The sequence below is a fragment of the Sorex araneus genome, chromosome 6 (genome assembly GCF_027595985.1).
Source record: "Sorex araneus isolate mSorAra2 chromosome 6, mSorAra2.pri, whole genome shotgun sequence".
Taxonomy (NCBI): Eukaryota; Metazoa; Chordata; class Mammalia; order Eulipotyphla; family Soricidae; genus Sorex; species Sorex araneus.
Window position 1 is genome coordinate 21,418,456 of NC_073307.1, and position 15,336 is coordinate 21,433,791.

Here is a 15,336-nt window from a genome sequence, read left to right on the forward strand (position 1 = left end):
AATATCCAAAGTTTCCATTTCTGCTGTGTCCTTTCAAAGGTAGGTAACCTATATTCTATGCATATTTACGTACTTATTTTTGTTTGTTTTTTTGGGGGGACACACTCATCTATACCCAGGGATCACTACTGGCAGGGTTCAGGAGACTTTATGCAGTGACAGGGATTGAACCTGGGCCAGTCACCAGCAAGGCAAGGACCTTGCCCACTGTATTATCTCTTTGACTATGTATACTTATCCTTTAGGAAAAGAAAAAGCAGTAGCATTTCTTGCCACATACTTCTTTGCCTTGTTCTCTTCTTCATACTCAATGTATTGTTATATACTAAAATGAATATGTGAAAGAGAGAGAAATGCCAGGGGGTGTTATTTTTTGTTTTGCTTTTGCAGTAACTGGGGACAGAATCTATGGCCTCATACATTTAAAGAAAATGCTCTATCCTGATCTACAACTCTGGCCAAGAAAGTATTTTTATTCATCACAAGAACACTTACTATTGAAAATTTGCACTGCATTTTTTAGGGGAGTCACTCAGCAGGTGGTGTTCAGGGACGTTCCTGGTGGTGTGTTTGTGAGGCATTCCCAGTTGTACTGGAGAAGATCAAACCTAGGACTCTCACAGAAAAGCATGTGCTTCAGCTCTTTGAGCCATCCCACTGCCTGCCACCCTTTGCCTCAAGCTCTGTCGTGCGTTTGCCTTTCACGCAGCCGACCTGTGTTCAATTCCTCCGCCCCTCTCGGAGAGCCCGGCAAGCTACTGAGAGTATCTCGCCCACATGGCAGAGCCTGGCAAGCTACCCGTGGCGTATTGGATATGCCAAAAACAGTAACAAAATATCTCTCAATGAGAGACGTTACTGGTGCCCGCTTGAACAAATCGATGAGCAACGGGATGACAGTGACAATGACAGAAAATGTAGCAGGTTATGACTACATACCAGTTTGAGCTTTTACATCCTTTGGTGAGGAACTGCTGGTCCTTAGAAAATATCAATCATATTCAACATTAATTTTGGCTATTCCTGGGCACCAGACATTGTTCTAAGCACTATATTTATTGCACATATTCTGCATCTTTTGAATCCATTTTGTCTCTGTTTAAATGTTATCTCCACAGATAAGCTTTCCCTTATCCAAGAGGGCCTATCTTCTCCCTTTCCCATTATTCCCTATCTCTTCACCCTGCTTATTTCCTTGAGGACGTGCATCCCTGTAAGTAACGAGTTAACAATTTGTCTACTTGCTTATACTTGTTTTTATGTGCTCTGAGAGCTGGGACAGAGTCAGCTTGACTCACTGAGTGTACACAGTGACCAGAATACTACCTAGATGTCAGACCCAGAGGAGCCGTTTGGTTGGATTTTTTTCTAATCAGTACATAATGAACAAAAACCAACTTTATGAGGAAGATCCTTTTACTACATCCATTATACCAACAAGGAGACTAAGGCCCACAGAATGCAATAGAATTATCCTAATGTTTAATAACTTACAAAATTGGTTTGAAACCCAGCTCCACTTGACGCTAGAGCTTGAGTTCTTCACCACTGCCCTGATCTCTGAGATAGAAGATTGAATACAGGCTCGGTTCATGTGCACTTAAGCAATGCCCATTTCCTCCCTGAGACTATTCCATTTATTTGAAAAGCAACAGAGTGAAGTTTCTGATCTTCCTTATTATATATGTGTATATGTATATATATTAGCTTTTTGGGTGACACCCAGCAATGCTCAAGGTTCCACACTCAGAAATTACCCCTGGTGGTGCTTGGGGGACCATATGGCATCCTGGGGATCAAACCTGGGTCAGCTGCATGCAAGGCAAACACTCTACCCTCTGTACTATCACTCTGCCTCCCCCATATAATGATGTTTTATGATGAATAGTATTTGTGCTTTATGAAAATGAAAAGGGGGCATTTGAAGTGGTCGGCAGATCGGCTTGATGCCTTTAGGAGAGCTGCTTTTCAATGCTTGTGTCCTCCTTCCTACCTTCTGAAGATTTTCTGATCCTTATGCTTTGCCAGGTACTCCGTTGAATTTGCCTTTGGAGACTGATCCAAAGACTAAGCAGACCTGCTCTTAAGGTCTAGACTGATGAGCTTAATGAGACCCATCTCAGCAATAACTGCAGCTTAAAGTATGGTATGGATCAGTGCTATGATGTAACATGCACGAGGCATGTGGACACGAAGAGGGAGAGGTGATGTACATCTATGGTAGTGGGGGATGGAGGTGGATATGTCAGAAGGTGGATATGGCTGAACATTGGGGAGACTAGTTTTCTAAGTGGACAAGGTGGAGGTGAGTCTTCCTGGGTACAAATGACATTATGTGCAGAAGGTCAACCCCAAGAAGCAGTCTGTGAGCTTTGGCCAGCCAGTGGTGTAAATGATTGGTACTCCCTGTGACGTTAACTACGGAAGGGAAGACTGTGGAAAGTCACACTGAAGCATCTAAACTTTACTTCTGAGAGAGGAGGCGTGACCTACCATATTTAAATTTCATTTTAGAAAGCACTCTGGTGGGGGTAGGGTGGTAGAAGTGAGGATGACCATGAGGGAAATGGTGTGGAGGTCAGGAGACTGAGGCAGTCCAAATGAGAGGCGAGGAGTTCTTGGATGAAAACAATTCACAGCAGAGTCAGAGAGGAAGTAAGTAAGTCAGAAATTTAAAGTTAGTCACAGGACCGCTGATTGATTGGATGAGGGAGAATAAGATGAGACTAAAAGACTTAATGGGTTGTGCTGAGTGGAAGTATAGTATTAATAATTGTGACTAATCTGGAGTCATAATGCAGTTGGCTTTGCACATAATTTGCTTGAGGTGAATCTTAAGCGGCTAGTAAGGGTCTTAAGTGAACTCCCACCTTTTATTCCTGAATAGCAGCTCTGGCTGGAGCCAAATGTCCTTGGGCCAGTTCCCTGCAGGGACCCAATCAGGGGAAAAACTGGTGGTCAGAGCGATAGCACACTGGGTGGGGCCTTTGCCTTGCACAGCACCGACCTGGATTCCATCTCCAGCATCCCATATGGTTCCCGAGCCCCGCCAAGAGTAATTCCTGAGTGTAGAGCCAGGAGTAAACCCTGAGCATTGCAGGGTGTGCCCAGCTCCCCCCTCCTCCAAATTCTCCAAGATCTCTCTGGAATTCCTGGGCTCCACTCCTTCAGGGATATGAGGTGCCTCATGGAAACACTCTGGAACCGTATCTATAGGAGGCTAAATGGATCAGGGTCTTGCTTTTTAAAATCAGATGCTGACTCCAGTGAGCAAACTCCCCCGCCTCCTGCAAGCACGAGAGTTTAAAAAAGAAACCCTTTCCTGTGGCTCAGACTCTGGCCCTGACAGTCTCTGGTTCTCACGTTGGCTCCCCAACAGCTCTAACCTCCCACGGGGAGTGGCTAAGGGGGAGGGGGGCTGCCTCTGTGAAACTCGGTCCCGCTGACTGCCCGAGAAAGCCCAGAGTTTGGGGGACTGGACCCTCTCCCAACCACCACCCTGTCAAGACTCCATGCAACCCCCAACTGCTTTCCCAAATGGTCGGTCCCTCACCTCGACTTGAATCTCCAGCGCTTAAGCAGGCGGTGGCAGGGTCAAGCACAGGGGGCCTCGATGAAGGGGCCGGGAGTCGAGGGTCTACCCAGGGAAGGGACAGGCCAGGAGGCCAGAGGCCGGCCAGGCCACCGCGGTGGTGGCATTCTCCCCAGTTCCAGCCGCCGCCGATGGCTGAGGCGGGGCACGCCCTTGTCCCACTCCCACATTCATAGGACGGTGCCAGAAGCAGACGTCCTTGCTACTCCGCCCTCTCCTCGCCGACTACCCCCACTTGTCATGCAGATAAATCCCCAGAGCAAAGGGTAGCACGACTCCTCCCGCACCCCTGCGGGCCCTGAGGCGGGCAGGGCAGTGCAGTCCCCAGCTGCCCCTGCAGAAGCCGCGCTCCACATTCGTTGCGAGGGGAGAGGGGGCGCGAGAGAGCAAGTGGGCGGGCGTGCCATCCTCCGCATCCTCCTCCAGGTCCTGGCGCGCCGGGTGGGAGCGCTGCGCGGCGCCGCGCTGCGTATCGCGGCCCGCTTGTCGCCTGCCCCCTGCCCTAGCGGGGCCACCTCCCCGGGCTGCCGGTGGAGGGCTACGAGGCGCTAACGTTACGCTGTTTCCGGTTTTCCAGTGGGCTCGGTTTCCCCTCCCAAGGCGGCGGCGGCGGAGCGGTGGAGCCCCCCAAATGGCCTGGCCAGATGCGGCAGGTTTGCTGCTCAGCGCTGCCGCCGCCGCCACTGGAGAAGGCTCCGTGCAGCACCTACAGCGACAGCAGCAGCAGGAGCAGCAGCAGCAGCAGGAGCAGCAGCAGCAGCCGCAGCCACAGCAGCAGCGAGAGGAGCAGCAGCTGCAGCAGCAGCGAGAGCGGCAGCAGCAACAGCAGCAGCGGCAGCAGCAGCAGCATCTCCCGTCCCGCTGCGCCCCCAGAGCCGCGGCCGCCGCAGCAGCCGCAGCCCCGCAGCCCCGCAGCCCGGAGAGCCGCCGCCCGCTCGCTAGCCGCAGCCGCCGGCGGCATGAGGCGCGACCCGGCCCCTGGCTTCTCCATGCTGCTCTTCGGTGTGTCTCTCGCCTGCTACTCGCCTAGCCTCAAGTCGGTGCAGGACCAGGCGTACAAGGCACCCGTGGTGGTCGAGGGCAAGGTACAGGGGCTGGCCCCCGCCAGCGGCTCCAGCTCCAATAGCACCCGCGAGCCGCCCGCCGCGGGTCGGGTGGCGCTGGTGAAGGTGCTGGACAAGTGGCCGCTCCGTAGCGGGGGGCTGCAGCGCGAGCAGGTGATCAGCGTGGGCTCCTGTGCGCCGCTCGAAAGGAACCAGCGCTACATCTTTTTCCTGGAGCCCACGGAGCAGCCCTTAGTCTTTAAGACGGCCTTCGCCCCCCTAGACACCAACGGCAAAAACCTCAAGAAAGAGGTGGGCAAGATCCTGTGCACGGACTGCGGTGAGTCGCCCCCTCCCTCCGCCGGAGAAAGGGGGGAGGGGCGAGGTGGTGGCGATTGGGGGTGGGGCGGGGAGGTGCTGCAGGTGCCCGGGCCTGGCGGCGCCCGGCTGCTGGGGGTGGGGCCGCCCCTGGGCAGGGCGCCTGGCACGGGTGGGTTGAGGAGGGTTGGCGTTGGGGACAAGAATCAATCTCAAACTATGCCGGGGCGGGGGGCGGAGGGGAGGCGCTGGCCTGTGCCAGCGGGGATCTGCGGCTGATGTATGGCATGTGGGGCTGGAAAGCTGCCATCATAGCTCAGTAGCGACAGGAAGAAGCGAGAGGTCCTGGGGTGCTGGCCCAAGGCTCAGTGAGTCAGGAGTGACCCTCGGAGGCCTGGCCTGCGCGGTTCCCACCCGTCCGCTTGCCCTAGCTGGCAGGGTCTGCAGGAGCAGACTTCAGGGCGGACTCTCAGGCCCTGAAGGCCTCCCTTACAAGTTCTTCCCAGGGAATGGTGACCGGCTCCCTCCTTCTTCTCCTGAGCTCCCAGCTCCCCATCCTCAACGCTGGCGCAGGCAGAGTTGGACTTTTTTTTCAGCTACTGTTTTTTGACCTCCATGTGGCTTGTTTTGCGGTTTGGATCTCTCTCTCTCTCTCTCTCTCTCTCTCTCTCTCTCTCTCTCTCTCTCTCTCTCTCTCTCTCTCTCTCTCTCTCTCCTTTTCTCCCTCCCTCCCTCCCTTCATCGTGATTGCCTGCCTTTGCTAAGCCAGCAGCACAGCCTTCTCTGAACCCCCAGAACTGTTAGGAGGCACCTCGTTGGGCTGTTTCTGGGAGGTCTTACTAGGTCGGGTGATTGAAATGCCAGTGAACTAGAGTAACTTCTACTGAATGCTTAAAGTTCAGCTCTGACATCTTATGAAAGAGACTGCATCTCATCTTCTGATGTGGGATGCTGCACAGGAATGCAGGTGACTAGGAACAAAACATTGAAATCTATAGATCTGTGCAGCTGAAAATGGAGGTCTCCCAAGTCAGGAGTGAAAGAAATATTCATTTAAGGGCTTTTTCTTCTAGTCCCTGAGCCCGGTCAGTAGGTGGTTCTCAGTAAGACATTTAAAAACCAGTCGTTACTTTGTGCTTATTTATCTGGTGGTTTCCTTTGTTCCCCACTACAGTTGAGTGGAGTGGGTGCTGTGTGACTCTCTGAGTTGTATAATCAGTGAGTTGTGATCTGTGTCCTGAAGTCGGGCCATGTTGAGCAGTTTACCCACGGATTCTGAGTAGTCTCCATGAACTGAGTAGTGAAGAGTGTGTAACAGCTCACAGGAAGTTTGTTGCTTTCCTCTTTCTAGATCAACCAACACCCTTGACATTGGGAAGCGCCCTTCCTCTCCCCGCTCCCCCTACCAACTCATCCCCTACCTGTCTCATTTCATCACCTCACTCCCTCCTTCAAGAGGCACATTTGAGTTTAGTGTTGGGAGTTTATCTTGCTACTATGACAAACTGGAATCGCTTTAACCAGAAGAATCTTGCAATGTCTTTATAAGGAGAAAAAATAAACTTTGGTGATTACAGCCATTTATCTGACATTGCTGACAGCTCATCAATGTTGGTTTTATGCTCTGAAATGTTTTATAATGACAAATTGAGACCAGTTAAGCATTTATAATTTTAAAAATTCTATTCAGTATTTTTTTTCCTGAGATTCCTTGGGTAGCTGTGGACCTGTATTCTGCAGTGGGAAAGAAATAGTAAAAACATGTATTGACCCTTGTCCAAGGACAGCTTCTGTTTTGGTTTTCGGTGAGTTGCTCCTGAATATGCTCAGTGCACATCTCGCCACATAATCCCTGGTCTGGTCCAGTGAGCCCGGATGGTCATTGTCAGAACAGCTCACAGAGTAATTATTCCCTGCCTCCTCCTCTTCCTCCTTTTCACTTTGCCTCATCAATTAAGCTTTGTCTGATGTCATGTTTAGCTGATTAATAGTTAAATGTGGAGATTATGAGAGATTTGGGGCTCAGAAATAGAGTCCCCTCCTAGATCCTGGTTTTCTTCTTATTAAAATAGCCTGTGTGGGGCCAGAGGGATAACTCAGTGGGCTGACCACAGGCTTCCCCTGCTGGAGGTTCAAGGTGTGATTCTTGGCATGGCACGGTCCCCCCAGGTACCCGAAGGAGTGACCTCTGAGCCTGGAACCAGGTATAATCCCTGGGTACTTCTGGGTGTGACCCCTCCAAAAATAAAAACTGAAAATAAGCAGATAAATAGATTAGTGTGTGGTACAGTTCCCAAAGAGATAGATGCAGGACTGCAAACACCGACGAGAAGGGCCTCCCACATCACAAATGATCAGGGAGCAGGAACATAAATAAACATTTTAGAATGCAGATTTTTATTTCCTTTTAATTGGTAGACTATAGGTACATGTCAGTGTGGGGCTTTATATAAGAGGAGTAGAAATTAATGGGCATGTTTGTAGAAGAAACTTGTGGAACGGGTGTCAATATAACAGAAAAGCACAAACTGCATTTTCTTATTTTGTACTGGGAAGTTAAAGAAAACATGCACAGGTAATGGCATATTAAATAAGGAAACAAAGTCACCCTAAGGAACCACAACACCTTCCTTGTGCTCAGCAGGAAATAACTAACAAACTCATTTTCTGTTTTCCATCTCTAAAGAAAGCCCTCTGGGCCACAGGGTCATTGGGAACATTTTCTCCTTGAAGGAGCCTTGCCCAATTGCAAAATAGGGAAACTGGCACTTGGGAACTGTCATCGTGGCCGTTATGTTGAGCAACTGTGGTTGAATCGGTACTTTGTTTAGCCAGTTTCAGCTCTCAGTGTATCTGGGTTCTGAGAGGTGTGGTTCCTTGAGATCGCATCTAGAAAGCTGAGTTTTGGGGGCTAGGACTTTGGCATAATGCACCGTATAGAGAGGGTAGTATAAAGTGCTGGAAAGTTGGCCCATGTATCAAGGAGCATGACTGCCAGAGTCATACTGAACCCTGTCCCTAAAAAGACCTTATAAATGGCTACTTTAACCACTACTGAAATGTTGGTTTGAAGCCTGTGACGTCCTCCCAGAATTCAAACAAAATGATTGCTTTTTGATATGTTATAGGGCCACACTCAGTGCTGCTCAGGGATTACTCCTGGCTCTGTGCTCAGGGATCACTCCTAATGGGACTCAAGGGACCATATGGGTATTGGATATTGAACCCAGGTCAGCACGTGCAAGGCAAATGCCCTACCTGTTGTACTATTGCTCTGGGCTCCCAAAATGGTTATTTCTGGGAGTAAACAGCAAAATAAAATCCTTGCACTCCTCAGATGTTTTCCTACATGGAAGGGTTTTCTGTACCTTCCGTGGAAAAGACAGAAAAAGAGTTAGACAGGACTCTTAGGGATTAGCAGCCAATGGTGGATAAGCATCCTGCATTTTAAACAGAGGCTGCCTGTATTTTGGTATTCTCACGCCCTCACACCTTGCTTTCATAGATAAGTTTTTAATGTTTCCATGTTGAATTGACACAGTAGATAACAGAGAAAAGGAAAGATCATTTTGCCTTTGGGGCTTTTCTGATTGGCAGTTTTGCAATGTATGTTGCACTGGGTTGTCATTGATGGGAAAGGTGTTTTATGGAGGATTTCACGTTCCTCAGGACAGTTTTTTGTTGACTTGACTCTTGTATTCACATATTAGAGGAAGGTAGCCTGCAAAATTCAGTATAGCAAAAGCTTATTTTTAAAATGCTGTTTATTTAAAGCATCGTTTCTTCCCCAGCCAGCTGGAAACCCAGCTGTGCTGCAGTGTGAAGATGGGAAATGAAACGAGATTAGGAAACTGACCAAGCCTAGTGGTGAAGACACGGTGTGGTTATAGACTTCGGGGTAGAATTACCGTCATAATGTCATTATTTCTTTCTGTGGTTGCTGACAGTAATTGGGGGGTGTAGTGGGGGATTTATCTTTGAGGTCTCCTGAACTCTTTGAGATCTTCTTTCTCCTCACTCCCCTACTCCTCACCCTCCCCACAGTGTTTGCTGTATCAGGCTTATATTGAGGCTCTTGTGTCTTTTGAATGGATGATGTCAAGTGAAATTAAAAAACAACAGCAAGGCAATCAATAGAAACCAAGTCTTCAGATTAATACTAAAGCAATCTTATCTCTCTTGGTTTGTGACTCCAAGTACTGTACTGAAAAGCTGGGTTTGATGGTAGCTTTCACCTGTTGCTATGAGAACTTTTTGTCCCAAAGAAGTTACCAACCAAAGTGCTTAAATTCAGCATGTTTAATCATTGTTCTCATCAGTATTAATGGGATTTGTGCTGTAGAGAATAAGGGTCTTGCTGGGAAAGACCCTCTCTTTTACTTGGTGTGTGTGTGGGGGGGGTGTAGATGAGGAGGATAGATGACTATTCCTTTAGCCCCACACTTAAACAAAAATAAGTCAACTCTTGGGCTGGAGCAATAGTATCGCAGGTAGGATGCTCACTTTCATGAGGCTGACCTGGGTTCAATCCCCATCATCCCATATGGTTCCCCAGCCTCGTCAGCAGTGACCCCTGAGTCAGGAGTAAGTTCTGAGCACTGTTTGGTGTGACCAAAAAACCAAGCAAACAAAAAAGCACCAAAGCAAGCAACCCTCAGTTTGAATTAAGTGGTTTGAGAGTTAGAGAGAGTAGCTAATTAACTAACTAGGTGACCAACTTCTTGGTTCCATCTGCTTTGGCACTTTTGGTTATGTAGGACATTTAATTTTATTTTCTAGTAACAAATTTGTCATTCATTTTCTTTATAAAATTGCACTTATATTTTGGAGCATGTAACACATTTATATGACTCAAAATTCAGTAAGTACATATGAATATATGGTGAAAAGGCTCTCACCTCTCTACATTGATTTTTTTTTCAGTTCCAGTGGGCATAGAACCTAGGTTCACCTTGTACAAGGCATGTACTCTACTGCTGAGTCAAATTCACACACATTTCTGCTTAACTCAGTCCTCAATTACCTTGGGGAGCCCTGAAAAGATGTTGGGGTACCTCCCTGCCAGGTGGGGAGGTAGTAGCCTAGGGTACAATTGAAGGGAGAAGGGGATGCTTTTTGTTTGTTCACTCTAAGAAAGTAGATTTCCAAGAGGCACTGAGTAATTTTTTTTAAAGATGGCACAAAGTCTATTTTGCCATTAAGCCCATTTTATGGCAAAGTCTTCCAATTAATACTTAAAAAAAACCTAGTCCAAGATATTAACCATTATTCAAATTCACAAATATAAGTATAAGGCCAGGAATAAAAATACCAACTTATTTAATTTTATGGGCAAGTCCTACCTGTGATACCCCAAGAAGTGAGCCAGAGGTTTGCAACTAGCTGCAGCTCTGGCCACTGTTTCACATGCTTAGTAAGCTCCCAACAATATCCATGTAGAAAATCACACAAGGGATGGGAGATACGAGCTGAAAATAGACTATAGACTGAACATGATGCCTACTTAATACCTCTGTAGCAAACCACAACACCCAAAAATCGAGAGAGAACAAATGGGAATGCTCTACCACAGAGGCGGGGTGGGGTGAAGGGGACAGGGTGGAGGTGGTGGGAGGGATTCTGGGACCATTGGTGGTGGAGAATGGGTACTGGTGGAGGGATGGGTACTCGATCATTGTATGACTGAAACGTAAACATGAAAACTTGTAAGTCTGTAACTTTGCCTCATGGTGATTCACTAATAAAAAAATTTTTTGTTTAAAGTCTGTGTAAAGAGAAAAATCCACAATACATGCTAGCTTTGATTTTCATCTAGAAGTCAGAGACTCCAGCTGCTGATGAGGAGTTTGATTTTGGCTATATTTATGTACAGTTGGTGTGATTTTGTGTGTGTGTGTGCGGGGGGAGGGGAGGTTGGAATTAGTTGCCAACTGCTAGATTGGAGTCTGTTTAAAGTAACAGATAGGAACATGGTGTTAACATTTCAGAGTATTAAGGTATTACCATTAGGATAAGTGGGGGGTGGGGGAGTGAAAATGCAACTCTAACCAGTGAGAAGTCTTAACCTTCTAAATCTATCGAGTTACTGTCATTTGGCAAATTTGTGTATTGATTTGGAAAAGCAATATCAACTTTAGTGAGATATGCTCTGTGCCCTCTTTTTCAACTTGTTTTGGGTCTTTCTTCTCAAGGTCTGAAGTATTCCTAGTATAATTTAAACCAAAACTAAAAGATATTTCTCCCCAGATTCTGGACTTACAGGAATAAAAATGAGGAACAGATTTTTGTGTACATGTTTCTAGTGAATTAACCCTCCCCCCACTTCCTTAATGGAAATTGCACATAACAACAAATTTAATTTTAAATTTTAAGAGATAACTGTGTTATCTGGAGGGAATGCCAGAAAACTGTGAAAATAGATGAGTTGATTGGGTGGAAGTGCTAAATTATGACAAGTTTGAAAAAATGACTGTCCTATGAAATTAAAGCAGACTCATTTCAAAACAACAGCAAATACCGGTGAATCTTGGTGAGTGAGAACATCATGTCAGGCTATAGGGACTGAAGCAAGCCTGGAGGATGATTTAAAGGCATTGGGATGACAAGCTACAACCAGGCAAAAAGCTGGGAAGCTTTGCCAAACCAGGGCCAAAAGAATAAAGATTCACACGGGTTGAGATCAGTTGCTACCAATGAGCAGTGATGTTTTGCTAATTTGGGAATGAGGTTGGGGTAAGGAGCCTTCTCTCTCTGCTTAGTTTCTGCTGGGAGAATGTGTGTTTCTACAGTAACATTCCCTTTCTACTTTGTACATTCAGTGAAACACAAATAGCCTCTCCGGGGGGCCTCTGGGACAGAGCCTGTGAGCTCTCCTAGTGCCTCTGCTCAGGACCTGATTGTGCTGCCCATCTCCTGGGAGTGGGCTGGAGGTGGCTAACATTCCATTTGCCCTGGCAGATGTTTCCAGAATGGCAGAGGTCCTTAGAGAATTTCCGTGTTCTACTCCCAACACAGACCTCCAGGATGTGCTGTTTAGATTATTTTTTTTATTTCTCTCTTCAGAAACAGCTCTTAATGATTCTTTTTCTCCTTCACAGAGATCCTGCTCTGTGCAAAGGACATTCTTTCCCTCCCTGATCTGTTTATACAGAATAAGGATCTGTCTTTGTCCTTTAGGCTGATATGTTTTAGTTGGTCTTGATCTTGATATCAATCCAACTAACAGAAACCAAACTGAACTCACATTCCTCGGAACTGAGTGAGAGGAAGGTCACTACATGGCTGGTCCAGCTTGTGGATGAGTCACATCATTAATTTAGTCGCGACAGTGGTACGGTTTGGTATCCCAAAGGTTAAGGGACTCAAGAAAGTTTTCTTCAGTTCCTTTTTCCAAATGTTTACATCATGTATTTGAACACATGTTGTACATAAGGGATTGCTTTAAGGATAGTTGCATCTGTTATTGTTCTTGTCAGCAAGGAGCTTATAATCCAGAGGTATAAAGATCTAATAGTAATTCAATACAGATTATGATAAAATCTGTACAATATTCCAACATAGTACTTTGGGAGAAGGGGGCCAGTTATAAAGAAACAACAAAAAAAACATACCTGGTTAAAGCATTAAGGAAAGTCTCTTGGAGGAAGAAGAACTGAGATGGGGTTTTGATAGAGATGGATGAGGTAGATGAGGTGTGGGCAGTTGGGGACAGAGATGACTAATTAAATGGATCCTGTGAAGAGAAATCTGCATACTTATTAGCATAAAGACAGGGTAGTGATATAAAAGTTAACCAGAGTGAAAGGGAGAAATGGGTAAAGATTCTGGAGAGGTAGATTATTATGTTATTTATGCATATTTTAAGTATGAGCCTTGCAATTATTTAAATAGTATTTGAAGACTTCAGTGTTACTCCTTTTTTGGGGGGGGGAGTGTTGTTTGTTATTTTGGGTTCTAGAGATCAAACCCAGGGCATCATACATGTGATGCGTACACTCTACTATTGAACTGTATCCCCTGTCAGCTAGTAATGTTTGTAAGTATCACATGTGTAGGAGTCTTGGACATATTCGTTAAATTTATCCCTAAGTGTTTTATGCTTTCTAGATCCTATTGTAAGTGGTATTTTTGTCTATCTTATTATTATTATTCATTGATTAAATTATTAGTAGATTATTATTAGTTATTATTAATCAATGAATAATAACTAATAATTATTAGTTATTATTAATAATTATTAGTTATTGTTCATTGATTAAATTATTAGTAGAAGGACAGATTTTGAAGTAATGACTTTACACCTGCTGACCTTAATAAATTCACCTATTCTGGTACTGTTTTTGTAAGTTCAACTATATTTTTCTCCCAGATGTTCCTGTTTACCCCAGCTTGAGCATTTCTGGGCAAGGCTGGTCAAAACGATAATGAAAGAAGAGGTTGTGTATGAGTCTTACTGTGAGTCCAGAGCACAAATGTTGACCCTGTGGGGTCTCAACTGGGCCACAAATATTGACATGTCCACTAATCTGTATTGATCACTTTTTGGGAAAAGTCACAGATAGATACTGCTTTTCTCTTTCACAAATAAGAGAACTTCCAAGTCTCACCCTGTTTGTGAGGTCAGTCAAGGGGCCAAGTTCTAGAGTCCTGTCAGTTCTGCTCCTTGGCCTTAGCAGGCCTTATCTTCCTTTGTATCGTGTGTAGGAGGAGATGCCAAAAGTACCTGGGAAAAAATGACCCAGTGCTTCCCCTTCCTTTTTGCCCCAAACTAGGCAGGTCCCTGACTCATTCTTCTTTGATTTGGGAGTTTCCAGATATGTTCACACTAAATCATACTTTCTCTTTCCTTGTTTCTCTTCTGTATTGGGTTAAATCCAGTGGCTGCCAGGATCAGAGTAGTACAGGTGTGAGCATTGTTAGGTGCTATCTTTGGAGTTCATCAACCTTAGATAATTAACCAATTAATGTGTGGAATCTTATAAAAGTATGAAATGTTGCTCCTTAAGACAAAGCTCCTTGCTTTGTGGTTCTTCCTCTGAATATTGGTTTTGGTTTTGGTTTTAGGCCTCGTCTGGCAGTGATCAGGGATCACTCTTGATGGGGCTCTGGGACCATATATGGTGCTGCGGATGAAACCCGGGTCTGGCGTGTGCAAGAGAAGTACCTTACTTGCTGTACTATCTCTCCAGCACTGAATATTTGTTTTGTCTTCGGGTCCTGGATTGGCTAGTCAGCACTGACCTCAAGACATTTTGTTCTTGTTCTAGGAGTTTTAGTCTAATTTATGGCCATATCACTTACAAGACAGTTTATCATCTAATGCCATTCTTTCTTTTATCATTATCCCAAGCAGAATTTGGGAGACTGGGACCAGGGATACTTGGCTGGGAGATGTGGGTCTTGGCCATTTAATGCTGGACCAGATCTACCAAGGCTACATCTAGGATACTAGGATGCAAGGGGACCATATAGTGAGGGCGAAGCATCAAATGCAGCTGCAAGCTTGCTATGTATGCAGCATTTTGGGCTACCTCCCGGTTCCTGCCAAACATTCTTCCCCTCCTCCCCCACTTTGGGGCCACACCCAATATTACTGGGGGGTGCTCCCATTCCCACCTTGATCTTATTTGGGGTTACTCCCTACAGTGCTGGGGGACTGCCAGGGAACAAACTGGGGGCTCCACATGCAAAGCATGTGCTCAAGCCCTTCCCGCTCTCTTTCCCAGACCTGCCAGCATTGTTAATTATCATCTCTTGGCTCCTTTTGCTGATACAAAGGTCTTTGGGGGCAGAAGTAAATATTTTATTACTCCTATTGCCAAGTAAGAAGAGAGCAGTGAGTTCTCTTGCTTTCTTCACTGATCATATTTGTCCCAGACACATTTCAAGGTTCCTCAGGTGACAGTCCAGGCCAAGGAGTTGTAGACCAGTATGGAAGGCGGCTTCAGACATTTTGATGAACAGCAGATTTGGTTCTTGAGTTTCAGTTCGGATTTTGTTGTTATTGTTTTCTTTGCAGATTCATGGGTGTTTGGGTTTTATTTTTTGTTTGTGGTTTTTTTAAAAAATTATTATTATTGTCTTGCAAGTAATTCAGGGAAGTCTGTGCATGAATCTAACAAGTAAGGGGACAATCCAGAAGTACTGGGCCTGAGGTTCTGGCCTGTAGGGGCTGGAGGTGGCTCCAGGTGGTAGTCCAGCTATGCAGGCCTAATGGCCACTTAGTGTGGGGACAACCCAACAGACACACTGCCCACCACCTGGAGTTGAAGCTGGGGGTGGGGGCAGGCTCACAGGTGCGACATCACCACCTCAGGCCCTTACACATGCCACACTGCCTTCCGGACCTGGCACAGTCACCTGTGCCTCTGTGGGTGCTGCATG

The 15,336-nt window shown here is 46.2% G+C and overlaps 1 protein-coding gene across 2 annotated transcripts in view; it reads left to right on the forward strand.

The window, feature by feature from the left end:
• Window positions 1-3,866: 3,866 nt before the first annotated feature.
• The window catches only part of NRG2 (neuregulin 2), a 193,655-nt gene continuing 182,185 nt past the window's right edge, over window positions 3,867-15,336 (forward strand). The window contains exon 1 of one of the 2 annotated variants that reach the window (XM_055141993.1): window positions 3,867-4,975. In XM_055141993.1, the coding sequence (XP_054997968.1) occupies window positions 4,237-4,975 (739 nt within the window). In that variant the 5' untranslated portion in view covers window positions 3,867-4,236. The remainder of the gene's footprint in view (window positions 4,976-15,336) is intronic. The other variant, XM_055141994.1, reaches the window with a different exon arrangement.